Source organism: Cyclopterus lumpus, chromosome 12 (genome assembly GCF_009769545.1).
Source record: "Cyclopterus lumpus isolate fCycLum1 chromosome 12, fCycLum1.pri, whole genome shotgun sequence".
In the NCBI taxonomy this organism is placed as follows: domain Eukaryota; kingdom Metazoa; phylum Chordata; class Actinopteri; order Perciformes; family Cyclopteridae; genus Cyclopterus; species Cyclopterus lumpus.
The window spans coordinates 8,403,277-8,431,220 of record NC_046977.1 but is presented as its reverse complement, the minus strand read 5'-3'; the positions used below and the strand labels follow the sequence as shown (position 1 = coordinate 8,431,220).

General features: G+C 40.7%; 2 protein-coding genes across 2 annotated transcripts in view; one reads left to right on the top strand and one right to left on the bottom strand.

Moving 5' to 3' along the window:
• Nucleotides 1–27,944, bottom strand: part of LOC117740635 (astrotactin-2-like) — a 227,485-nt gene that overhangs the window by 27,808 nt on the left and 171,733 nt on the right. The window contains exons 14-19 of the mRNA XM_034547153.1: nucleotides 26,953–27,077; nucleotides 25,722–25,826; nucleotides 25,316–25,495; nucleotides 13,454–13,776; nucleotides 6,500–6,633; nucleotides 4,639–4,787 (exon numbers count right to left, since the gene is read on the bottom strand). Coding sequence (XP_034403044.1) covers nucleotides 4,639–4,787; nucleotides 6,500–6,633; nucleotides 13,454–13,776; nucleotides 25,316–25,495; nucleotides 25,722–25,826; nucleotides 26,953–27,077 — 1,016 coding nt within the window. The remainder of the gene's footprint in view (nucleotides 1–4,638; nucleotides 4,788–6,499; nucleotides 6,634–13,453; nucleotides 13,777–25,315; nucleotides 25,496–25,721; nucleotides 25,827–26,952; nucleotides 27,078–27,944) is intronic.
• On the top strand, nucleotides 17,873–23,585 carry trim32 (tripartite motif containing 32). The gene is made up of 2 exons (XM_034547154.1): nucleotides 17,873–17,968; nucleotides 18,779–23,585. Exon 2 carries the CDS (start codon nucleotides 18,791–18,793, stop codon nucleotides 20,846–20,848), a length of 2,058 nt encoding a protein of 685 aa, XP_034403045.1. The 5' UTR covers nucleotides 17,873–17,968; nucleotides 18,779–18,790; the 3' UTR covers nucleotides 20,849–23,585.

The window sequence follows — 27,944 nt, the reverse complement described above, 5'->3', positions numbered from 1 at the left end:
GCCTGATGGTTTGTACAGATGTGAGAGGAACAGGGTGATGCTAAAAAGACAATCTGACCCCTCAAAAGCCTTTCTGATACATGAAAAGAGAGGAAAAGAATTTTAAGAGGGAATGTATAGAGATGTCAGCAAAGGATGTAAAACATTAAAAATGGAACCTTGTGGTGCCTGCTTTCAGAGGCCATGTGAAGGATGTAGGAAAGCTTACAGAAAGCCAAGCTAGAAGGGAAAAAGAGCATGAGATCCTAACACATTACATGTCATTATCTCAAATTATGTCGTACCCTGCTTTTACTTTCAGGTCTTGATTTCCTTGTATCAAGGTGAAGACACAGCTGTAGGTGCAAACTGTCCAACTCTATGTGGGAATAATAATGTTGTTTCTTTCTGTTTAAAGTCAAATTTGTCGCTATTTTCGGTCAATGGCTGCAACAATATGAATGATGAATCAGACGTAAGCCACGGTACACTGTGCAAGAAATTTACAAATTGCAAGAAGAGGCCTATAGGGAGTATTACATACCCCACCATAATGGAGGATTTTTAACTTACGAAGGCACCTCCAAACAACAAACCTTGACATTACTTTTCCATTCAGCACTGAAGCCCACTACAAGAAAATGTGCATCCCTATATTATGTTATGAGCTTAGGCATACTATGATTTCTATTTACATAAAGCAAGAGGGAGTCACATTAGCTACATTTATGGATATTAGCTGAGAAGAAGATACCATTCACTGTCAAGATTTTCAAGGACTCTATGTATGATTACATCCATTCATTCAGGATGCTGGTACGAATGAAGAACACAAGCAAAATGGGTGGCATACTACATCATTTGAACCAGCTTATGAACATATAGGAAACTGTCTCCGAGCTTGTGGAAAAATTAAAACAAAAGTAATTCCTCATCTGCAGTAATTAAGGGATTGACAATGGGGGATTTGGAAGTTTTAAATATACACCCACAGAGATGATGTAATTTGTGAATGAATGCTGATGTAGATGGGTGGTTTTTAAGGTCTACATCAACTGAGTAGCCATACAAACTATGCCATATTAGTTCATGGTTGTTTATGAGAATGTATCGTTGCTTAACCTTGTGACATTTTGGTACCACTAATCTAGACATTTTGATTATATATGTGCCCATACTGTACCCCAATGAAAGATATGACACAACTTTTATTGATAACAATCATTTTAAATTTGGCTGGTTGGATCGCCCTGAAACAAAACAAAGGGGCAAGATAAAAGCAGGTGGCGCAAAGTGTTCTCTCAATGAGATTGATCTCTGGATTCAAGTCAAGAAGACACATCTTTGGAAACCTCCAAGCAAAAAAAGGTAAAGACAGATTTATTCTCATTGTCAAACAACGACTTTTAATAACATCCATCTCAGGAGGGAGTACAGTATCATTTCTTATCCCAGTCTAGACAGCTCTGACATAGAAACATGGCTTTGGGAACCCATTGAGAACGGCATCCAAGTGTCTGCATCTCCACACACACTCTTTGTCTACCATCTGTATGAGTGTACACACTCAGAATATGTGTGCTCTGAGTGTGTGACTCATGCTCAAACATGGCTGAGTGTCTGTGTGTGTCTGTTTATCCGTCCTCTCTTTCAGACACCAACCCAAAGCGCTGGTTCAACTTGGCAATGGGTGTAAATGCGGCTTCAGCATATGCTGTCGCGGGTTGAATCCCATCCCCTGGAGGCAGGTGCTGTGTTGCTACTGATGATGTTGCGGATGGTTAAAGTCCCTTCTCTTCACCACACAATATTGACCTGTGTCTCATCTATCTTCTGATTTCAATCACACTGTCGATGTATACGTTTTTACCCCAGCACATATTATAACCCAGGCATCTCTCTTTGACTTGGCCTGCCCAAATATTTTCCTCTTATATTTAGTTAACTAATTTTTTCTTTCTTGGCTAGACTACCTAGACTCACACTACTCTAGATGCTCTAGTTTCCTGCATGGTGTCTTGCATTAGTAAAGTATGTAAGTTAAGTGAAATAAGTTGGTTGGTTTCACTCGGGACATTAACAGCGGATCCCTGGGTGAAAGTTTTGTTTGACCCATCCAACCCACCTATTTGCCCTACTTACTTACATCAGTCTAATTAAGACACGGATGGATTTACATTGGAGTTAATTGAGTTACATCTTTTCTTGCAATATTATGATACACATATCTTGTTTTTATCACAATATTCTCTCTTATAAATAGAATCTGAACACAGTGATCTACAGTGTATAGCCCTGACCAAGCTTTGGATCAGAATTTGGTCCTATGATTGTCCATTAAAGTTTACGGTAAATCAGCCGAATAATCCTTTTGTCTGTTCCCACCCTTAGATGTTGTGGAGGAAGGATTAACAGCAAGCTCACTGGTTAAAATGATCACACAGTCTTGGAAAATATGAACAGGGAAAATGAAGGAGAAACACAAAAACCACCAAGATACCCTCGAGCAAAGTATTTATCCCAAAACTGCTCCATTAGAGCTGCTCAGTGGCCAACAGTAGAAGACTGGTTTCACTGGCAGCTCCATCAGGGAATGTGTGTGTGTGTGTGTGTGTATGTGTGTGTGTCTTAGTTAAATTAAAGAGGAACACTGTTGAGAAAAAAAGCATGGGGGAATGACTGAGCTTGAGAGCACGGAATGATTGTGTTACTTTGTATCCACAAGGTGTGCAGGGCACAAGGCTAAACTGCACTTATTTATCTCAGCTTATGTTTTTATTATACAGACTTACATTTCCCATACAAAGTGCTTCAAAGATGGTCCTTACATAAGAAGCCAAGAGTGGGTACAGGGAGTACAAATCCAATAATTTCAGTAGATGTCAGAAAATGACACTATGGCTTTTATTTGCTGAGTCCAGAGAACCAGATCTCATCATTTGAAGAGGCCCATATTATTTCATGAATCGATCCCCGTAATGCCTTCCAAGTTTGTATCAGCAATCTTAATCCCCACTCGTTTTGAAAACAATGAGGGTTTTAAGGGGGTTGAGTAGAGTCATATTTTGGTATTTGCATTGGAAGTGAGAGCTATCCAGATGCATGTCCTTACAGTTCATAATACATGTTTCCACTGAAGGGGAACCATGGTCTGCCAGAGTTTCCTGCCAATTAACCTAGTCCTCTATTAGGGGGTCATCAACTGGACACACACGTATCAATGCACTCAACTAAGTTACATGACTAACAGTTAAAGATAAACAGTGACATACATAATGGGGAGAAAAAAGACAAATGGCAAATACATTGAGTATCTATACTGTCTGTTATGACAAGATTTATAGTGGTGACTGGCACATAGCAGAGTGAGTCACCCACGCCATCTGCCCCGTACTACCTCACCTCTGCCAGCATGCAGAGTACAGACATGCTCTAGCTGTCTGTACCCTCTCCCCACTCGCTGGTGCCCACTCTTCATCAGCACTCCTCCCAGGGGTGATCGATGGCCTGTCCATACTTCCCAATGACTACAGCCAGGTTCTTCCAGACCACCTCATTTCTCCAATATTATTACATTATTTCCCATCACCCTTCCGCTGACTCACCCCATCGCCTTGTCCCAACCATGACCACTTCCCTAGCCCTCCGGCACAATGGTCAGCCCCATTTATGGCGCTTGATAAATTGCCCTACGTCATCTTCTCTCATCTTGAGTCTAAGCTCTTCCTTCTGTTCTCTATCCAGACCAAAACTTTACCCTAATTCCCTCCAATTGTAACTTATGTAACTGCTAGAAGATACTCTATTTATTTTAACACTGTGGACAATTTGATATTCCTAACAAACAGGTCTAACACAATTAGACAATTTAGAGCTTCTTCCATTCGGGGTTTCCCTACACTGTTCGCAGATGTGGAAAAGGAAGAAGAGACTCCACACAAACCACACATAATTTATTCTCTTCCTCAGTACTTGTATGTGTGTGTGTGTGTGTGTGTGTGTGTGTGTGTGATGTGTATGTTTGTATGGGTGTGAGTGTGCATGGTTATGGAATTGAGAAGAATGTTCCAAACACATTTATAAACTGTCTGGTGAATAGCAATGTATTATTAATGGCTATGGTCCTCAATATTTGTGTTCTAAGATATAAATGGTCCATACTCAGCATAGCTATAATCACAGGGCCGGTGTGCATTCATGTTAAGTAAATTAAGTGAATAATGTTGCCAAAAGTTCCTTTTTTTTTGCACTGGTGCAATGGCGTGGAGCAGCCTTTGGCTACAGATTATGGGTCTTCTGGAAATCAGGTTAGGGCTTTTCTTTGCAACAGACAAACCATTTTATAATGAAAGAAGTGTTATTTTAGCTGTACTTTTTGTAGTTATTTAGTATTTTTCTTTAGTTGTGGTGGCATGTGTTTGTATTTCAGGATTGTTTTTGTTCGTTTTTTATGTTGAATGCCTTGTGCTTTGTTGTATCTCTTTGTGTTCTAACATCTTGGGACCTTGTTGGAAACAAGTGTTTTCACTTCAACACATTTTAGTTTATTCATCTGATAATAATCCATGAAAAAAAGAAAGAAAAATAAATCTACCAACGTCATATCATAGTATTTGAATCCCGCATTTACAACAAGTACATCACTTAAGGTTTTCCTACCTGTGTAGACCTCTGCCTCCGAGGGATCCTCAACTCGTTTGTGCTGGATGCTGTAGTCAGAAACTTTGCAGCCAATCAGAGGCTCCACATCCATCCACTCCAGGGCCACCATTGTGCTTGAGGGCTCCAGGTAAGGGGCGAGACGTACACTGATGGAGCCACATAGACAGGACAAAGTTAAGACAACAGTGTATTGTCTTCATCTGGATTTTCTGTGTGTGTGCAATAACTCAAATATGGGCATGGACCTAAAATAGATATTAATCCATTGTTATATTAGAGTAGAGACTGTCACACCTAAAGAGTATTTCATTTCTGGCAACAGAAACTTTGAACAAAACAGCATTCCGATGCCACCTGTTCTCCGTAAGTGTTTTCCATCTTTAATCCCTCAAAAGAGATACAACTATCTTATAATTGTGCCTGCCCTCCAGCTGTCCCTATGACAATGGTTTCATAAAAACCCTGCTGCTTGATTTTATCCTCACAGATAATATATTAATAATAATAAGTACTGCGGGTTCTTACTGGTCTTACACTGGCCAGAGTAGGAGTTTTGGCTGCTGCAGCTACTCTTCATTGACCCGTTCGTGCCAACAGGCATAGGCCCAGGGAAAGCATGACCAAAACTCTGGTTGTGGCACTTCGCCCGTCCTCTCCGATTCCACAACCACAACCACAATCCACAAACAAATCAATACCAAAACCAACATAATAGCATCTAAAACTACTTGTGCAATACTTGTGCAACATATTTTTGGGTAAAGTATTGCTTAAGACCACCCCACAAGGCCAATTTAATAGCTATTCTGGAGTTTATCAGCAGAATGACTTTCCAATGTTTGGAAAAAGGTAACAATTACAGTTGTATCTGTTCGCTTAAAAGCTGAGGTTCAATTTTTATTGAAAAAGTATACATTGTTAAACTATGTATTCAACCCCTCAAGAACAGTGTTGAAGTGGGAGGAGATTTTGAAGCTGTGGCCACAGTTGGTATTGCAAGATACAGATGCACACTGCCCAAAGACATTTTCCCTTGTACAATCAAAATAAAAAGAACAGCTGTAAGATACATAAAAAAAAAAAAACAATAGATGCTTTTTCACAAACACCCCAAAATGACAATGTGCATGATTAAAATTGGATCTATTTGGTCCAATAATATTTGAAAAGACAGAAAGAGCCAAATCAGTTAATTATTTTTAAGCCATTCATGTATGTCATTAGCTAAGAGGAAGTTTTCCGATTATTCAGAGGAAACTCCCTCCTCAATATGTTTTTACATTATTCTGTTTAACGTTTGGTTGTAGTTGATAATGTGTGAGGACCTTTGCACAAAACAATTCATAGTGAGTGCAAATGTCATGAGATCATGTACCAAAATCCTCTCTTGCAGCTACACTATATTTGAGCTTTTGTTGTTGAGCTTTTATTATTATTCTAGAGTGGTGCCAATAGAGATTGTCCCTCATTTACTCTAGAAGTAATATACAAATTGGCATGTTTTCTTTTCATTCTTAATTAAAGGCATTTATTGTAAACTTATCATCTTACTTATTGCTCTTCTAACTTCCTGTTTCTCTTTAAAAGTTCTCAGGGCAACAATGGCCAGGGAGCACGAGTCAAACGTATTATTAGGACACCTTGAATGAGAGCATGTTCTTTCCAGAGTGTAAGGACCGACTGACAGCTATTATAACTTTGGTGACTGTGCTTGTGTCTACAACTTTCGGTGGAGACAGATATGTGTGTGAATGTCCATGTGCATATGTGAGGGTGCCTGCGGTGCATCAGTGCATGCATCCATGAAATCTCTCTTGTGCATGAATTCCTGGGTGTCACGGCGTCACCACACACTCACGTTGGCTGTCTGAGGGGACTGCAGTTAGGCAGGCCATCTTTGCTGAAGGCACTCAGGTCACAGCGACACCAGTTATCAATGACATCGCCCTTTCCAGCACACCAGTATGAGCTCATTGTGGCGCTCTTGAAGGCCTGTAAAAGGGTAACAGGTGAGAGAAATGCAATTATCTCTTGAAACATAAGCTCCCCATCCATCTATGCTTACCCCACCCCCATCTCCCATCCAAACCACCCTCCCCACCACTACCTTCATATATCCCAGTACACACACAGGCATTTCTGTCCATATGATGACTCTCCTTTGACAATATACATTTTCTTTTTCCCCATCTCCTAAATTAAACAACACTGACATATCAAACCCCAGCCTTACCACGATGAAGTGAGGACCTACCCAAACGTCCTCACTTTGCGAAAATGCCCTCTCTCTGATTGTCTAAAAATTAAAAAGGTCTCACAAAGAAAGACATGCACACACCCACACACAGAGTGACCTATTCATACCCACCATTTCCAATTACTGAGGCAGAAACATCTCACTAATATCGACAAGCTTACACTATGATATCATAGGGTAACTGTGACTTTTATGATGGCGGTGTGAGAGCTGTGCCAATCGTATGTTACTGCGTGGATCTGTCAGTGTCGGTCCATCTGTGAAGGGGATGGGAGGGGTTGTGTTAGGAGATGACATCATCCCCTAACATCTCCTTGTGCTGCTTCATTAACGGGCGAATGAAAAATCAAAGGCAGAAGCTCAGTCATCCTCTAAAAGGCAGCAAAATGCCAATATAACCGTCAAAGCAATAAAGTATAATGTCAGGGCTTTCCTAAAGCCACAGGCATGATCGAGAGTGAGTTCAAGGGAGTTTGCAAGCACTGTGGTTCCCCCTGTCACACTATGGATCAATGGAGCACTCAGTTATTTATGTGCTTTAACTGGTTGCCAGTGCTGCCTCGCGAAGACAACTTCGGAGATCTGCTTGATCATGGTCACAAAAATAGGACAGTGGAATCATGCGGAAACATTATCACTCGGTACCAGGCATCCAACCAAAAGCTGAGAAAAGCACCTCCTTTGTTCCAAGAATACACCATGACATTCACTGATCCAAAAGCAAAGGAACTGATGAGACCACACACACATATCTAGGACAACTGCAAACATGGAGTGTGTACACGTGTGTACATGCACACAAACAGAAATGTAGTGAGAGTGACATTTGGGATGGTTATAGTCCTGACCGGAAAGGCAGAGAGCTTGACCAAAAAAAGAGTCAGGGTATGCACTCAGAAGCTGATGTTAGCATTTCCACAACACTGCACTGTTAGCTGTAAAGACTCAACAGTCTTTCATGGGAACTGACTTCTCCCAATACCACTTGCTTTTACTCAAGGCAAAGAATCTTGAGAGTGAAAGTGACCTTAATGAGCAGCAAATTAAGCTAAAGAGGCTGGAGAGACCAAAGGAAAAAGGATAGCACAAAATCTACAAAACGAACAAGGGAACAAATGTGTGAAAAAGGGAGACTCCGAACTCTCAAAGCATTCCCCACCTCACTGTGGGACAGGATCAGGAAAGGCTTTTCCCATTATTTATCCTCCAATACAAGGCTCTCTAAATGAGCGTGCTGAATGAGCAGTTATTATAGGGAGTAGGCAAGCACTGTAATCCATGGCCATATAATAACCCCCTGGAAAACAAAAAAAGGGGAAAACGGTAATTACATTTCTCCCCCCCTTGCCTGAACCCATGTGGCTAACTGCTGCCAGAAAACAACAGCAGCAGGGGTCTTGCCACCTCATGTCAAAGGGAAGCAGGCCACAGACAAAGGCAACAAGAAAAACCTGGACTCAAGGTCTATGCACGCAGACAGACTAGACAAATATGAGAAATAAGAAATGACCTCCACTGCTAGGGGCAAAAGACAGAAAGACCACAGGACCGCCATGCGTATACCACCACCAGATTCCTAGAAAAAACCCATATGGGTCTGCGCACTTGATTGCATGGCTGCACATGTGAAAAATAGACAAAGCGATTACTGCCGTGTTTATGTTTGAAGAGTAATGCAAGCCAGTCTCCACTGGGTAAACAGGGAATCTATTTGTGGTTTAGAGAACGAGGTGGGGGTTGGGTGGGGGGCACAGGAGGTAAAGCAGAGATGAGGATTTAGAGAACAGCAAGAGAAAGGGACTGCTAATACATAGAAAGTGATAATATGTCAAGTGTGTGGCTGTGAAGACAACCATATATCCGGCTGGCGTTAAGTAAAATCCTTTAGTGAGGTGAACAGACACATTGAAAGACCCAGGAGAGAGTACTTCTGTGTTCAATGCAGAGATAAGTCAAAGCTGAAAAGGGAAGGATACCCTACACTGTATTGATTAACTATACACCCTGCATTTCCACGAACGCTATAGATCCATATAGCCAGATAGGGGTAATAAACAAACCGTATTCATTATGCTTCATATCACGCAAGTGTTTTGATAAAGATGGTCCTATCTGACTGTAACAGTGTAAGACAGTAAGGCAGTCATAACATCATTTCTTTCAGGAACTAGCACACCCCCAATGGTTATAATAACACATGGTTCTACCATTACACAAATATGCCACAATGCATCTCCATTGACCTTATCAATACTGAACAAATTGGGCTGAAATGTAATCACCCCCTGCTAAAAGAGGACACGATCAGAACAGCACGGCTACTGAGCGTCAGCAACAACTCCAGCCACAAATTCCAAACCTTGACATCATCTAAACCCAGCAGACTCACTGGCACCAAAACACCATTTGGACCTTTCACTTTCATACAAGGCTGTCGTGACTTCCAAGAAGGCAAGGAAGGCCAGTGTGACCTCTTTAGTGTATTACTCTGTTTGTCTAGTCGAAGCGGACCATATCACTGTCCATTTTCAGAGGCTAATACATGAAAACATTTGCCAGCTGGCCCATAGTATTGATTTATAAGATGATCCCCAGTGGTGGTAAAGAGTCGACATCAGTACACCGTCAATGGTGACCGTGTGTGTGTATGTGTGCGCGCGCACACATGAATGCATTTATGTAGCAATTCCAATCATTCAGGGCTAATGGTGTTAACAATGGAACCAATGGGCTGCTACAAGGAATCTTATCAGAAGTAGTGCTTCCAGGAAATTAGACACTGGCGGTTTGGTTCACCCAGAGGTTGAGAGGGGATTACCATGTCACTGAAGGACCCTCAAACAACAGATATTGCTGATGTAATTAATGTTTAATGGACCAAATGTTGACTACAACATAGACTCAGTCGCCTGTTTATTAGGTGTCCCTATAGCTAAAACTAATGCAGTCTAATTAAACAACCATGCAATTAATCCTACCTGCAGGAAGATTATAATGCTGTTATGATCCCCCCCGCCCCCTCCCATCCATGTCAACAACTAGACAAAAAAACAGAAACACCTCTCTATACAATGTTGCAGTGCTGTTGTATTAGGCTGCAATAGTTCTAGCTAGGTGTACTAAACTGGTAATTAAGTGTCATATGTGCTGGCCAGACAGTTTATAAGAATCTGTTTAATTATTATCTGTTTGAGTGTGCGCTCTCCTTGGTACTGAAGTGATGTTCTTGGGATCAAAACTTGCATTTTGCATGCTTCCGATGTGTGCATCAGATTAGGTATACCTAAATATACCTAACCTGCCCTTCTGTATAATGCTTCGACTGCTTTTATTTTGGTGAAAATGTTATTGCCCTTTTACTTCTGTGCCCCCTCCTGCCCTCACTGAGAATGTTCAGGAAACAACCCGGCGAGAGGCTGCAGTAGTGCGTTACGGTGAGAGCATGACAGCGGCCACTCTGCAAGATATAAAGCATTCTGACCCATTAGACTCATGACCAATTTGTTCAAAAGGTTTGCCATAATTCAGTCACAGCATCACAGGACATAGGACCACTGGCAAGCTCCCCAGGCGTTAGCTTATTTATTTATTCACTGAGGTATTTTTCTCTGGCACTAAAACAGGGCAGTGTCTGTGTGCGTGTGTGTATTTGCGTGCACACATCAGGCCTGTAAGCAAGACCACCTTAGTCGAGTCCAAGCCAATTCCAAGACTGGTTTTAGTTCAATTTAAGGCATGAACAGGTTTAAAGCAAGTCAAGCCCAAGAAAAAAGCAACTTGAGTGGTATTCAATACCAAGACAATGAAGAAATAAACCTCAAACTTTTCCTTTCAAATAAAAACATATAATTATCGTGTTTATTACAGATGAAGTATCTACAAATGGAAATAGAAATAAAAATATCACATGCCTCCCATTATTTAGTCATTATTTGCTTTTATTTGCTATAATCTTGGGATATAAATGTAATACATACAATGGAGGGGAAGGCCTTTATTTCAAGTTCTTCCTACTGAAGAAACCCAGAGCAACTGTTGGACAGTGAGGCCTGTGGTTAATCCAAAAGGGGCATTAACTGTGGAAAGAGTTGTCGCTGTTTTTTTATTTTACAAATGTCACGTTTCAGTGTTGCCATCTCCATGGAGGCAAATATATCAGCGATGGACATTTTATAATCTGGACACTTCAAAATAAAACTACTAACATGGATATATTTTCTCTATTTGGGTACACCAACCATTTCACATTTTAGGAAATACTTTATTCCAGGTATCCCAGTATTATTTTCTTTACATCCTTAACTAGTCATTGGTAATATCAGTCCTGGGCACATGGACAAATAAATACATTATTCTCTGTTTTCTTATTTGACAAAGCCACACAAAGCAAGTTATTTCTATAGTATAATTTAGTTTATTTCGAGTTGTGGTCTTTTTAATGAAGCAAAATCCCCCTCTGGCTTAATAACGAGGAGATTGATGTGAAAGGGACATGACATGTCCTGCCAAACAGGGAGTGGCAACTGAAAGATGCAGGTAGCAGATAAAGGAGAGAGGAAGGGGGTCAAAGAAGAGTGACAAATCCATGTCAACCTGGTATTGGGTACATCTGGACAATAAGCTGGACAACTAAGCCTCCATTTTGATGGAATCGGGGAGTTTAGGGTAAAAATAAATTAAAAAATAATTAATTCGTCTCAGAATGAGTTTTCAACATGACAGCTGTCTTTCCAGATAGATCCAGTCAAGTAGAAAGCAAATGTGTGTGTGTGAGACAGAGAGAGACAGAGAGGCAGAATGAGCAGTTGTGTGTCTGTCTGTCTGTCTGTCTGTCTGTGTGTCTCTGTGTGTGTGTGTGTGTGTGTGTGTGTGTGTGTGTGTGTGTGTGTGGAGGGGCAGCTTGTTTTTTCGTTCCTCTCTAATGCAATATAGGGATGTGCCTTTCAGACGAGCAGCAGCAGTTGCCGCCGAGAGATGAAAAGAAAGAGAGGAAAAGAGGAGCAGAGTGATGGACTCCCCTCCCTCCCAAGAGGTCGATGACATCAATAAGGAGCTAATATACCTGCCTCAAACTAGCTCAGAAGGGCTTGCCAGAGCAATCCACTGCAGTCTACCCCTTCTCCTCATCCAGCTCACTTTCTATATCCCCAGAAGACCACGTGTTGGGTATGGGGAGGGAGAAGGATGAATAGCGAGGTGTTTGCAAGAGAGAGAAAAGAGACATTTTGCTCTTCCTCACGTTTAGCTATTGATGAAGCCCAGTAGGGATCGTCTGATATTGATTGTGCCTTCTTTTCTTTGGGGTTGCGGTGCTTGTCATGGGCGGCACGTACTGTGGGCTTTGCTGTGTGTATGTGTGTGTTGCCTCTGATTGCATATATATATGTACAACAACGTTGGCGCCTGGTAATTTCTGAAGGTAAGGTAATTAGATTCTTGATTGGGGGAAGCGTGAACCAGTCTGCTCCCCATGGCGTGTGCATGCGTGTGTGTTGGGTATGAGTCACCTGCAAACAGCTCTGCGTTGGCTTACACACGCACAGAGAAGACATGTACCGGATGTCATGTCAAGATGAAGCCCAAAAAGAGCAAAATATGGTAAATTAAATGTCAATGTGAAGCCAGGGCCCCCTCCTAAATTACCTTATGGAAAAGACATCTGTTATGATTAACTTTTATTGCACAAAGATCCAACGACTTTTTATACAGGGTGAATCATAAACACAACACAGCCATTAAACTGATATCCTGCAACTAGTATATATATATATATATATATATATATATATATATATATATATATATATATATATATATATATATATATATACGTATATATCACACATTGACTTCCCTCACAAAAGGAGAAAACCATGATGTAATCTTTTTATGGCTTCCGTATTACAGTGCTCAATTCCAGTGGTCAAAGTTAACCATCTATTGCCACCTAGAGGCGATTTGTTACAACAGCCTCAGTTGGAACGCTTCAGAGGACAATGGATATATATGTACAGTACAAAAGGATTACGCCACCATGAGATTGTATATTAGAAAGACATACTGAAGAATTTACATATGCTTCCTACAGATGATAGCTTTTGTCACAGGGAAGCATAACATATATGTTAATTTGCCTCACATTTACCATAAACTTCTTTTTGCAGAAGTGGAGGTACAACCACATCCCAACCAATTGTAATTGGTCTAATAGTAAGTTGACATAGTTTAAATCCTTGTAATGAATAATCCATCATTTAAAAGAGATCAAGGCTTTAGTGACATTATGTGTCATTCCTCTCATTCAGAAATCTGTTTGATGGTATAGTTGGTTGTGGATGTCTTTATTATTTTAGCTTGTTTTCTTCCAATTCCAGTGGGTATGTTGACGCTTCAGATCTTTTTCTCTTTCTTGTTTTTACGGTCACTCTGCTAGCCTCTGCCCTCCCCTTCTACAAACACATCCACATGCACGTGCAAACAAGCAAACACACACACACACACACACACACACACACACACACACACCGTCTTCCTACCCCCATGCTGATTTCTCACCTCTTTGGTGACGTTGTCTTGGACCAGGCTGTAGAGGGGCACCACGCGGCTGACTTCCAAAAGCACGGGGATGGGGGAAGGCTGCTCTCCACTCCTGCTGTTACCAGTGCGGCCCCTTCCTGACACTCCTCCCATCACGGCCTGGTGATGGCACAGGTGGCAGCCAGCTGGACAGCTGCCTTTCTCCTCGCAGCGGATCTCCACACCATTCACCATGTCGTCAGACAACAGCTGGCTCTTCTGCAGTGCCGACAGGTAGCTGATGAAGGGAACCGACTTCAGCTCACGGCGCCCACCTCCAGCAACCCCTTGGTCTGTAGCCTCTGGAGGGGTAGTCAGAAGAGGAAGAGGGGTTTAATGGAATGATGGGGTGCAGATAAAGAAAAATTAAGTTAACCACATTAATTATTTACATTCATTTTTTTGGGTTTCACTTTGTGTATTCTTTCAAAATGATAAACCCAAAACCCTCTTCCCCAACTTTCTCTCATCTCTAGTTGCATGAAGAAAATTCATGAATCTTCACTTGGAGTAGCAAAACACATCCACAGTCGCTCAGTTGCATTACGCTTCCACATCTGGATTTACTTTTGCTTGCTGCCAAGAAAAAGAAGCAAAAACAACAACTAATCCCGTACTGTCATCAGCTTAAACAAAGGATAAATGTGTGTGTGGGAGGGGGGAAGGGTGTCACTGGCTTCTTCTCCTGATTGTCAATTACCACTATTTGATGTTCTCATTATTTGGGATGGATTCTTCCTCATGATTTCCTCTTCCAGTGACAACAATACACATGTGGAAAGACGAGGTGACGACAGACTCAGGAGAGGAGTAGAAACAGGAGAGAATGCTACTTGAGTGTTGAGTGTTTCATTTGGAGGATACATCAGGCCATATGTAATACAGTGGAGCCATGTTGTTTCCCATCTGTACTGATATGATTTGTGTCTATTTGCTTTAGACGAACAGGCACATATGAGAGTTTTCCAATTTAGGAATATAGTGTTCTTTCTAGTGACAAAAATGTGTATTCAAGTAGGAACTACTGGCTTTTGATATTGCTTTGAGACACAATTCATCATCAGTCAGCCCATACCCCAATGCATAAGAAATATGCATCTGCAAATGTATGATTTCCCTCATCAAAGCACTGATATAAGGGTTAAAAACACTGACTATGTTTCATACTTAAATGTAGGCTGTTATAAGTTATCTACGGCCAGCACCAGAGTAATGAAGCTTTTTTTGTCCTAATGGAAAGAACAACATCAGCCCGAGACGAGAGTTTAAACTGTTTCAAATGTTTAAGTTATATTCACCCCCCCATTTAAATACATACAGAGACACATGGATGGATGAAGGATACTACCAATGCATACAATATATACAGAAGCTCACATGTGCACCAACTCAAAAGAGAAGGAAGCCCAAACCCGAAGGAAGTGGGTAAGAGAGCAGGAAAAACCTTTGACATTATTCAAGGTGGGGTATTTTGGACCAATTAGGGTTAATATATCTAATTACCTATTTCCTTTTTTCCCTAATTGAAAGAAAGTGAAATCAATGATCTTTAAAACTATTGTCAGTGGCAAAAACACAATATATGAACACATGAACCCAAATGTGTTTGTGTCAGAGACAGAAACAGGACTAAATGTGTCACTTGGACTGCTGTAATAACAACAATGTTAAATAAGTTCACCCAAGACATGAAAAGGGTGTGTGTTAACTTTCAACTATTTGTTGCTCAAACACAAACAGATGCCGACACATGTGATTTACCAGCAGTCATGCAACAGCTCCAAGGAAAACAACACGGGTGAGGACGTTTTCAAACTATTTTCAAACTAATATTTCAGTGTATCAAGTTGATGTGACATTTAAAAAAGCATTACAAAATAATTTAATCAAATATATCTTTCAATTATGAACCAAGTAACACAACGCAAAAGGTCTTGAAGTAACTCAAAGCTGAACATCATGTGATTGCTGAGCATGCACTACTTTATTAAGCCTGTGTTAGGTTGTATTGTTAAAAGCCTAATAATAAAATAGGAAAGTTAACTTGGGCATAGAAAATCATTAACATGCTTTAGCAAAATAATACATTGTCCATTGTAAACGATAAAAAGAAAGACAAACGGTTGCTTTTTACTTTACACAACTGATTTTTTGGCTTTCTGAATAACAAGAAACTTACGATTAAAAGTGCATTAGGAGTCGAAAAAATAAATTATTGTATAGCTAATAGGCTAGACTAAACAACCAAGCTGTAGCGGCAATTCACTGCCATATAATTAATAATTGACTGTAGACTATTTGGGGGGTTACTGTGGTTATGAGATAAACACAAATCCAAATCTAAGGACATGGCCCCCATAATTGTTGCTATGGCCCTGGTGTGTGTGTGAGAGAGAGAAGTGAGTCTGTGCATACATGTATTGATGTATGTCTTTGCAGCTTACTCCCCGTGTGCGTCTGCAAGACACTGGTAAGCAGTTGAAAGGGTGGGTGGTAACTTCATGTGCAACAGTATGTAAACAGGCTCAAGGGGTGGCCCAAGAGCCCAATTACATGCACTTCTTGAGGCAACACAGACACAGAAAAGAGCTGTCGTCACCCAGCTCTCACAATAAAGCCCTGTATATCAGGTTGGCTTTGGCTAGTCAGTCAAATTCACTCTCACCCTCTTTAACGCAATACAGTTGTTTACATCTCTGTAAACAAATGCATTTGATGAAAGATCTGGCACTGTCAACGTATTGGCGGAGATAATAGCCAGGAGAAAATATAGCGACGGTACTGTGAGTATCCATAACTAGCATTTAATAGTGTGCAGTGTATTTCTACCTGATCCTTTAGTTTTTACCCTAATATTGTATCTTTTATTAAGCTTTCTTTGATGATTTGTTTTAAGACAATTAGCAAACTGCTGTAACAATTTCCATCTGTTATTACGAAAGTATTTTGTTTGCGTCTCTATTTATTTCTTTTACTGACATCTGACCAACGGTGACACCCTTCACGAGGATGAAATTAAACAGGACAGCATGTATTTTGGTGCAGTTAAAGGAGTGGCCCGTCATTCACGTCTCTTTGCAGTGTGGAATTAATTTGATGCTCACTTGCCTGCCATCAAACTTAGTGAAGAGATAAATGAGTGAATTTCCTTGCCATTGATCTTGCACCGCCTTTGTTAATTAAAACGTCTTTGTAGACTGGTTGCAGTATAATTACTCATGAGGGACACATCCGTTCTGGCCAGGGTTATGTTGCCCAGGCAACAACAGCAAAGGTGTCAGATATCTTCCATAGAAATTTAATACAGCTGTTGTTAGATGTGGTTACTGTTGTCATTGTTGTTTTTGCTTCATTAAAACAGCTGCTTGTGCTACATGTACCACAGTCTTCTGATCTTAACAGATCTACAGTAGCTCATATTTCCTATTAATTTTCCACAGCCTTGCAGACTATTGGTATAGCATGTGACACATGCTCATAAAATGTGGACCTGTGTGACCTGTGTTTTGTCTGCAAAGCACCATTTCAATTACATATATATTGCCATATCAACTAGTTTAACAGCAGTTACTCTACAAGGGTCTGATGATAGCAGGCCAGAATACAATATTCACTAAATGCGTTAAATGACAATCAAATTGCATATTCCACATTTCTTCAGAACAAATTTGCTGTGCTTGACCAACAAAAAGCAGTTTTGTATATGGTCCAAATTCCCACATTTACTCTACACCACTTTGTTGACAGGGGCGTTGAACGGATATCTTCTCGAAGACCTATTCTGACCTCTAGTGGTCTCCTACTATAATTACTGAGTTTAGTCTGAAAACATATAACATATGTCACCACACCTGGACTTAAAATGCAGTTGTAACCTGTGAGCAGTAGCCTACTTCAGGTTCTCTGTGAGACTTAATTTATCAGTTTCACGTACAAGTAATCATATTTGTGTAGTCTTTTAAGGATGGCCTGGTCCAATAATAAATTGTGTATTCATGCTGAACACTAAGAGGGGCACTGTCATTTCAGGATAAGTTGCATTATAAAGCAGGTATTACAAATTGCTTTTTTGCAGGGAAACATATTTAAACTAAGTATAGTGTGCATGGAAATCAATAATACCAATATATTCAAATCCAATTTAAATTAAAGCTTAGCTTGGCAATTTATTTTGCCCTCTGTTGTGTGAATATGTGAATGTTGGGAATAAGGCAAATACAATTTATTCCGCTCATGTTGGAAGTAAAACAGGAAGTCGACAAAATCCCAAGATCTGCATTGTGTAAAAAATACAAGAGCCAGCAAAAATGTGATCGGCGTTAGGACCCTGGTGTGTCCTCGTGCCAGCCCACGCAGCAGCCAATCCAGACCGTCCCGTGCGTATTGCGTCACGTCGTCAACACTGCAGTTTCTCACGCGGAGCTGCAGAAGCAGAACCACAGCACGCCCAACAAAACCTCTGAACTTCGAAACAGCGGACCGTTTGAAGAAAAGGTAACGTTTTCAGGTCGAAATGTGAAAAGAGAAGCAGGACAATGAGCTGCATAATCTCAGTTCCAAATTGTACGTTCACCACAAAACCCTCGCCCTGTGATAGCGTTGAGTTAACGTTGTCGCGGTGTGTCATAACAAGCGTTCACGTCCGCTGTCTTGCCCAGAGGCGTCCAAACTGCTTGCCAAAAAAATTAGAGAATGTGTCCATGCAATTCGCTCCGTACGTCTGGACTGCAAGGTCAAACTATTGTTAAGCGTCAAGCGAGCACAGTCGTGTCCTTAAGATGTGACCTACGCTTGCAACTATGGCGTGGAGCGAGCGTGTGTCAAGGATAAATATCAACACGTCAACAATTTGATTATTTTCCATTAGCAGCTTGTTGTGGAACCTTTATTTTTCTTCAGCAGCAACACGATATGACTGACGTTAGCGTTACCAACACGTCCTGTTTAAGTAAATCATTTCCGGTTTAAATGGCGGTCACTAATATTCGCCACATGTCTGACGGTATGTCAGCTCCGCTGCGGCTGCTTTAAAGCACACAAGAGCTGACTTGCTGTGTACCCTTTTTAATTTTCCTTGCAAATAACCTGCAAAGTATCCCACTAAAGTCGAATCAGGGACAACGTTTAGGACTGTATCATGTATTGAATCGCTTACTTTTGTAATTTGAGTAATACTTTTCTTTGCAGCTGCGACGGATCAGAAATGTATCATAATACATAATAATGTCCTTACATAATCAGTTTACTCATAGAATGGTAAACTATTACAACAACTTATGTTTTTTTTTTTTTTTTAATTCCAAGGAAAGGACCACAATGGAGGCAGCATATTCCCCGCTGGACCCAGATTTAATGAGGGAGGTTCTTGAATGCCCGATATGCCTGGAGACCTACAGCCAGGATCAATTGAGACCCAAACTCCTGCAGTGTGGTCACACAGTGTGCCGGCAGTGTCTAGAAAAGCTGTTGGCCAACACTATAAATGGCGTGCGCTGCCCCTTCTGTAGCAGGGTGTCCCGTATGAGCAGTATCGCGCAGCTGGCCGACAATCTCACTGTGCTCAAGATACTAGATTGTACTATGTCCTGCAGTGCTGCTGCCGCCGCCCTGATGTGCAAGTCCTGCTGCAACCGCCTACCACGGCAGTACTGTCATGATTGCGCCACGGTCCTTTGTGAGCTTTGTAAAGAGGAGGGCCACCTGCAACAAGGCCATTCGGTCCAGCCGATTAGGGTGGCCGCTGAGCGTCGTCGTAAAGAACTGGGCGGGAAGCTTGCCTCTCTGCGTGATGTTATGGGCGAAATTCAGAAGAAAAAGACAGCTATTGAAAACATTTCAAAGTCCATGAGACTTAAGTACCGAGCAGTGCAGCAGGACTATACTTCAGCTGAGCTGCGTCTTCAAGAGGAACTCAGCAGGTCTCGAAGGACATTCACAGCTTCCATGGCAGAAGTCGAAAAGCTAAACGGGCAGGTCCTGGAAGAGCAGACGTATCTCCTTAACATTGCAGAGGTAAAAGTTGTGTCGCGCTGTGATTATCTGACAATGCTGGTGAGGCAGAGCGATATCGCTTTGCTCAAGGATGATGCCGAAGGCAGTGATGATGAAGAGCTGGATTTGAGGAGTAGCTTTCCCACAATGTTTCAGCTGCAGGAGCCAGGGCTGGTCAGGTCAGAGCACTTGAAACCTGTAGAAGTGGGCCAAGTGACCACAAATACTTATACTGTCGATACAGAGGAAGAGGAGAGTGGACTGGAGATTGCACTCGAAGGTGACGTAGAGAGTGTAGCTGGGGCAATGGGGGCTAATGGTGGTGGTAGGGGGGCTCTGGTGAATCTTTACCGAGACATTGACATGTTTGCAGCTGCAGAGGAGGCGGTATGTGGTTCACCAGGCAGCTTTAAGTCAAAGTCCATGGATGCAGGTGAGGGATCACCTGGAGGAGCAGGGGCAAGTGCAGGGCCTCCAGTCTGCCAGTTTGTGAAGAAGATGGGCTGCAAGGGAACGCTACCTGGTATGTTCAATTTACCAGTCAGTGTCTGTGTAACGTCACAAGGTGAGGTCCTGGTGGCTGACCGTGGCAACTACCGCATCCAGATCTTTAATCGCAAAGGTTTCCAGCGTGAAATCCGCCGCAACGGCAGTAGCATTGACAACTTTGTCCTGAGCTTCCTTGGGGCCGATCTGCCTAACCTCATCCCCTTATCCATTGCTGTCACTCCTCAAGGGCTGATTGGGGTCACTGACAACTACGACAACTCAGTCAAAGTTTACACTATGGATGGACAGTGTGTGGCTTGCCATAAAAACCAGCTTATTAAACCCTGGGGCATTACTGCTCTGCCATCAGGTCAGCTTGTGGTGTCAGATGTGGAAGGTGGCAAACTGTGGTGTCTAACAGTGGACCGCAACATAGGTGTGGTCAGCTACAACCGCTTGTGCTCTGCTGTGAGGCCAAAGTTTGTGACATGTGATGCAGCTGGAACGGTCTATTTCACCCAGGGCCTCGCCCTGAACTATGAAAAGCGTCACAATGAGCCCCACCTGGAAGGTGGCTTCTCTATTGGCTCAGTTGATAAAGATGGCCAGCTAGGCAAGCAGCTTAGCCATTTCTTCTCAGAGAAGGAGGACTTCCGCTGTATCACTGGCATGTGTGTGGATGCCAATGGGGACTTGCTGGTGACGGACAGTGGCAGGAAAGAAATCCTGCAGTTTCCCAAAGAGGGAGGATTCAAAATTCTCATTCAGGAAGGCTTGACGTGCCCTGTAGGAGTGGCCACCACCCAGAAAGGACAACTGCTAGTGCTGGATTGTTGGGACCATTGTGTCAAAGTCTACACATACATTCAGAGGAGGCACTCCTCCACTTCCTAGAAATACAATCCAGTCTATCTGCACATGCATCAGCGGTTTAGTAGCTATGTGTTGGTATGAGCGTTTGGAAAAGGTAGAATCACACTGTTATCTGTCACTTTAGTTTGGCTGCAATCCAAACAAGTCTCACCCAGCTTTCATTGGGTTATTAAATCAAATGTTCAAGATGGTTGGTTTCAGTTTAAAACCCACTGGATTTTTATTTAATACTGCAAATTATAAAAAAATAAGCCCATTAAGCTGCTTCCTACCTGGTTATTTAAATGGGTCACAACACTGAGACCGACCGTGCACCATTTTTACATGAAGAAATACTGGCACAAATTGTCACATTAAAATAAACAAAACCAGCCATTTGATGTTGAAGCCAATGCAGGCAGAACATGTTATACCGCTATATCCACCAGTCAGCCTGACTGTGTGTGATGCATGGCTCTCACTGATCTGGCTCTGCTTTGCAAAAGAAAATAGGAAGAAGAGCTAAAAAATAACATGTATTTACATATGGAATATAGCATACCAAGGCTTTTGGCCTGTGACGCACTTTACTGTTGGCACAGCACTGTTTCCAAGTGTTTTAGTAGCACAAACCAACATTGATGTTGCTGAATGCACCTTTTGAACGTTTACTGTGCAGTTAACTAATGGGAAAAGAATAATTAAGTATCAGCATTCAATGAGTTGCATTCAGTAACATTCAAGGAAAACTAAGTGTAGAATATTAAGTTTCCTACAGCATATAGTGTTGACCAATACAATCACAACACGATTGACTGAAGGAGAGCTAGGCACGATGGGGCAGCGGTGATCTGTCGTTTACTGGGTTTTACTGCGGCTCTGTGGCTTAAAGCCTCTTTGTGTTGATGGACTCACAATTGGGGTCACTGATGTTTAATCTGTAGATCACATTGTGGTGTATTTTTTTAGTCTCAGTACTTAATAATACTGCCTATTAGCCTGTGTTGGGTTTTATTGAGCAGCACATGGAGCTTAAACAACTTTTTCAGAGCAAATATTACTACAAATCTACTGCCTGTTTTACAAACCCTATTCTCTGTACACGCCTCTGCTGGTGACTTCCCAGCCACAGCCTCACTTAATGTCACGTGGAGGCAGGTTGAAGTAAGATAACATCGGTCATCTGATTGGCTCCTCCTCCAGCTGTTCTGCTCAGTCATACCTCTCACTAGAAGCCTCTGCATCTCCTTCTGCTGGCCTTATATTTTTGTTTGAGTTGTGTAATTCATAATTAATAGAATATCAAAGATTCCAGATGGCTTTTGTAACACTAGAAGGTGCTTACAATTCACGGTGTTGTTCTTTTTCTTTTTTTTCTTCCCTCTGGGCTCACCTTCAGCTACATCATACAATCATCTAGACATTACTTGTTGTTGCAATGCCGGTACAGCCAACACTAAATAGCTCCAGCATTCGAACACATTAAGCGTTAATGGGTACAGCAGGCTTCTAGAACTTGAATAATGTTTACATACATTGTTCGAACCTGACATGTATGCCATTGTTTTCTCACCCCTGGCCTGTGGTTACACAACCTTTTTGTTCAGGAGTGTTCAGAGTAGCACTGCTTGGATAATGACGAGTGACACATCCAGCATCCCACCCCCTGGCGTTATTACACTGGGATGTGTTGTCTTCCTGTTGCTGTGTCCTCCCCAGGTTTACATTCAGCACTAGACAACCTGTCCTCCGGTGTTGGTAGTGATGGGAAAGACGGCAGCCATGTTCAGTGTTTTCCAAGATGGAGGTAGTCAACATGACTGATTTATTTCCACATGCATTTGATTCTGATTTAGATTTTTCTGAGTCTACATGAAACATTAGAAAGATGATGCTTTCAGCTAAAATAACACCAGAGGGAACCTTTAATAAAAAATATTTAGTGGCCTAAATATGGGGAGACAAGTTAATCATTGAAACCCATGTATGCAACATATTCTATGTCCATATAGCCGTGAAGAGTAAATATGCCTTCCCTCCAATACCTTTTCTTCCAGTCACATACTGACTCAGTTTTAGCCTTAAAAATAAATTGTTTCACAAAGCTGACCTTAATTCGGCTCCTGAAATCCTATTACAAAGCAAAATACATAATATATACATATCTGATAATCAAAAGGTGTTTTAATATGTACACATACGCATAGGGTTGGAGGCGAAAAAAATAAAGCCAAATTTAAGCATCAGGTGAAGTTTGTTATTTCCTCGTGTATTTTTGTTTCACATGTATTTGTTTTATTGTTAGGCCATGTTCTCAACACTAAACTAATAGATTGTAATTCAAGATCGTCTTAGCTGCATGTCAACCTGGCCATAAATCACCTTTTCAGTGCTTTCCCTTTTATTTATTGTCACAAAAAGTAGTTATCACTAGAGAATATTCAAACTTTAACTGTGACAGAAATAATGCATACAACGCTAGAAAAATCAAGTGTCCTTGTATCAGTAGGCTGAACTTTAGTGTCGCACATCATCTGAATATGTGTTCATTTATGTCATTAGAGATACGGTATTTCCTTGCATACTTCAAATTGTATTAATTTATACCACTGGATCATAACACCAATATTTCCATGAACCAAAATCCTGTGTGTTTAAGGTGGTTTGTCCTTTGGAGGCTTTGAATTTTACAATATGTTGAAGACAGTACAGACATATGTGTCGTCAAATTCATGTTTGTATTGTTGATTATCAAGTGCAATAAACATTTACGAAACAACCACGATATCAGTAGCAGTTTTTCTTCATGCCGTTCTAACATTTGTCTTCTCATCCCTCAAATATGTGTGTTCATTCAATTTTGAGATCCTCTTTTGTCCCCATGATTGGTTGACTTCCATTTAAACAGAATTGATTTATGCTGTAAGAAACAGTGTATGACAAGGACAACAATAATATTGAAGGCTTTTGAAACCCATGATGAGTGTAATTTATAAAAGCAGTGGCAGATCCTTTACTTCAGTGAAAGTATATAAAGATAGTTACAAATAAATGTAAACACAAAAGTATTATCAATAATAGGCCTTTTAAGTATAACAAATTAAAGTATTCACACAGTGGGATGGTCCCTGTCATATTATTGGAATAATATTTAGGCCTTAGAATGTAAGAAATGTAGTTTCACAATGTATTTTTTAAGCCAGTCTTATGTTTTGTATGTGAATCTTAATCAAAGTAACAAACAGCTAAATATATATATATATATATATATATATATATATATATATATATATATATATATATATATATATACATATACATGCATATATAATAATATAAATATATATTTATTTATATATGTATATATAGAAATAAATATATATATATATATACACGTATATATATACATACATATATATATATATATTTATTTAATTTAATATAAATCTATATATATTCATATGTATGCATATATATGTATATATACATATACATATGTGTATATATGTATATATACATACACCTATATAGGTGTATATATACATATGTGTGTATATACATATACATATATATATATATATATATATATATATATATATATATACACACATACATAAATACATACATATACACACACACACACACACACACAATACCCTTCAAAATATAGTGGGTTTGAGGTAAAAGTAGCAAAAATAGATATAATCAAGTAACAAGTAGCTCAAAGTTGTAAACAATTACTTTCCACAACTGCTGGAATTGTACTATTGAAAGCAGCTTTTGTTCAGGTTAAGTGATGCGTTTCATTCCAGATGATTGCTCCACCACATATTGTTGACTTTAGATGAAATTAAATCTTATTCCTCTGTGGCACATGGAATCCTGTCCCCTGCCATAAAGCATGTTGTCATTAAAAACAGATGTGATATAACTCCTTTTAAGGGATGTGTGGGTTCAACGCTGGTCCCCCTTGACCCATAATCTGTTTTTCTTTTTACCTTCAAGGTATGCAACAGTATTTATTTTGGAAACCCAGGTGCCAATCAACCACATTGAATATCTAGACTGAAAATCTGCTGGTTTTGGATCCTGAATAAACAGGAAAAAAATGGAACAGTGCTGCAAGATACTTTCTGGATATTAGGTCCCACTGATGTTTAATTCAATTCATGCAGCTTATGCTGCCTTTTAACCAGGAGGCGAATTCAGGCAAGATGAAGTCTTTAAACATAACCCAGTTCAATCTATAGTCAGACAAAGTATAACTTGCGCCTCTTTTTTTCTTTTTCTTTTTTTCAGTGTGTATTTGTAACAAGTTGCTTGCTTTGAATAATAAAAGGTTATGTTGTCCTGGTTATGTTTGATTGTAGCCACATAACTCCTGAAATTACCAATATTGTACTCGTTCTCAAAACATGGCCTACTGGCCTCCATATAAATCTAAATTAATACATTTAAAATGAATATATAGAATGTGAGGACAACCTGTATGTCTGTCAGCACACTCACCTTTCTGGTACTGCAGCCAGAGCTGCTGCTGGGCCTTCTTGCTGGGGAAATAGATGCTGCAGCTGAGCTCGGAACCATACAGGGCTTCAGATACATAGTGGCTGCCATATTGCTGGAGAAAAGCCAGCAGCTCCTCACGTGTGCTTTCTGCTGACAGTGTCTTCAGCACCTTAGAAAAGCCTGCCAGATCAAGAAGGAAATGGGGGATTTGTGATTTTAAATGTGCAGTTTAGGTGAAAAAAAAAAGACGTATCAGGGGCAGACAGGTACACAAATAGAGAGATTGAAAGAAAGATGCAGTGACAATATGCAGAAAATATAGCACTATCACTATCCACGAATATTACATTTAACGTGTAGCTTTAAATAATTTGAGTTCTGAATTCTTAACATGACAAACACTGACCTGTAGATAGGGTGATGGAGCTGAGCTTGACTTTGTACAGATTGCTACGCACTCTCCACTGCTGAACCATAGGATAGCCTGCGGCCTCACTGAATTGGGCATCCCCTAAGAAAGAGAGAAAAGGAATAATGGAGACAATTTGAAACAAATTCTCAAACTCAGATTTGTAAAAAGCACCTCAAATTCAAAATAAATAAATACGTAAATAAAATCCATCATGTCTTTTGAACCATTTATTGCAGATCCATTGTTATCCATTATTGCCTTGACATCATTTATTATTCTAGCCCATATCCCAGCTGCTCCCGGATCAATGGCAGATATATAGTGCAACTTGAACTCCAATTGGATTGCTGACATTAGAAGAGGGAGCAATCTTGCCTTTCTCTGCAATTCAATTATCAAACTTTCACACTCGTTTAGAACTAAAGCCGCAAAAGTGAAGAGCGAGGGAGAAAAGAAATAAACAGCTTATGGGAACCTTGATCCTGTGCCTCTGGAAAACGTTTTACACCTGAGACATTCATGCACGGTAAAAAAAAAAAAAGAAAGAAGAAGAAGCCAATTTAGTTTCAATGTGTGTGTGTGTGTGTGTGAGAGAGAGAGTCCAATTCTGGTGAAAGCAGAACCAAAGTAGAAATCTCAGGGGTCAATGTGGATCAAATGCCAATTTATCTAATGGAGGGATTAGGGAGCAGAGGTGCAGTGTCTAAGTGACTCAGTTCCAGCCCAAAATGGGGTCAGTCAAGGAAAAGATAAAAGGTTGAAACGGAAAGGGATGTGTTAGAGTCTGGAAGGTCCACACGTGTGTGTGTGTGTGTGTGTGTGTGCATCATACTTTGTTTATGAAAGCAATTCCGAATACTCAAGGACAAGCCCATATCTATTAAAATGATCTTGCAATCTGGATTTCACAAAATTCACAAATGTTGAAACGTCTAATGACCGAGATATTACCAGGGTTTTGCACAGAAATATATATATTTTTTAATATGCTGCTGTGTTTTTCTCTTATTTAGTCATATTGGCTCACACACACACACACACACACACACACACACACACACACACACACACACACACACACACACACACACACACACACACACACACACACACACACACACACACACACACACACACACACACACACACACACACACACACACACACACACACACACACACACACACACACACACACACACACACACACACACACACACACACACCTGTGAGGAGTTGCAGGTTGGGCAGTGGCTCGGACAAAACCCCCCGGCATTGTTCCTCTACTGGTAAGGGGATGACCATGAGACCATCGGCTAGCTGGGGAAAGTCCTTGATGAAGTTGTTGTCCCTGGGAAAGACAGATGTAAGAAAGAGCACACATTTAGTTCCTCAAACTACAGGTAGTGGTTTACTTTACAATTGAAATCATTGAATATGAACCAGTTTGCCGTGTGGTATTGTGGTACACACTGTGGCGCATCACGAGTTGTCATGCTAGTACCTACAATAATTGCAAAGTATTTACAAGGATACTATCCAGTAACAGTTTGTCCCAAAAAGTTACCAAATGTTGAGTTGTAGTGGATTTTATATACACTTGCACATGTAGATAAGAGAGGTTATGTTTTAAATTAATACATAAAGAAAGTTATGATAATTAATTTGAGGAATATTCTGAGGAATGTATTATGAAGCATAAGAGAGGATCACTGTTTTATTATTCTGTTTGTTAATGACAAATGTAATGATTAATTGTATGATGGTATGAGAATGAATGGATGTTTTATTGTTTAGACAATAGTTAAAGGGATGCCGATTGAAACCTGAGATGTTACTTTTATTCTGAAGGCAGGATAATAGGGTTTTATTCTGAAGAGGAACTTCCTGTCCTTGACCGGAAGTGTGAGCTTTGACCCTGCTAGTTTATCGATTTGAGGTGGCCAATGGAACTAACCCTCAGGTGTGAACCTTATGTCTTATACGCTGGTCAGCGTAGCATGCTGTGTCTCTGAAAGGTATTTGCATGAATACCTCCACTAACCAATGGGAGCTTAGCTCAGTGAATGGACTGCGAATAAAACTAATTGTAAGACGTGAATTTGGTCTCTTACGTGGTGACGCCAGACAGAAACTGCTGGCTACGTCAGGAGACTGTGGAAGCGAAGCCATGTGAGCGCGTCCGGGCCTGGACCATGTATGTATACAGATGACTCTT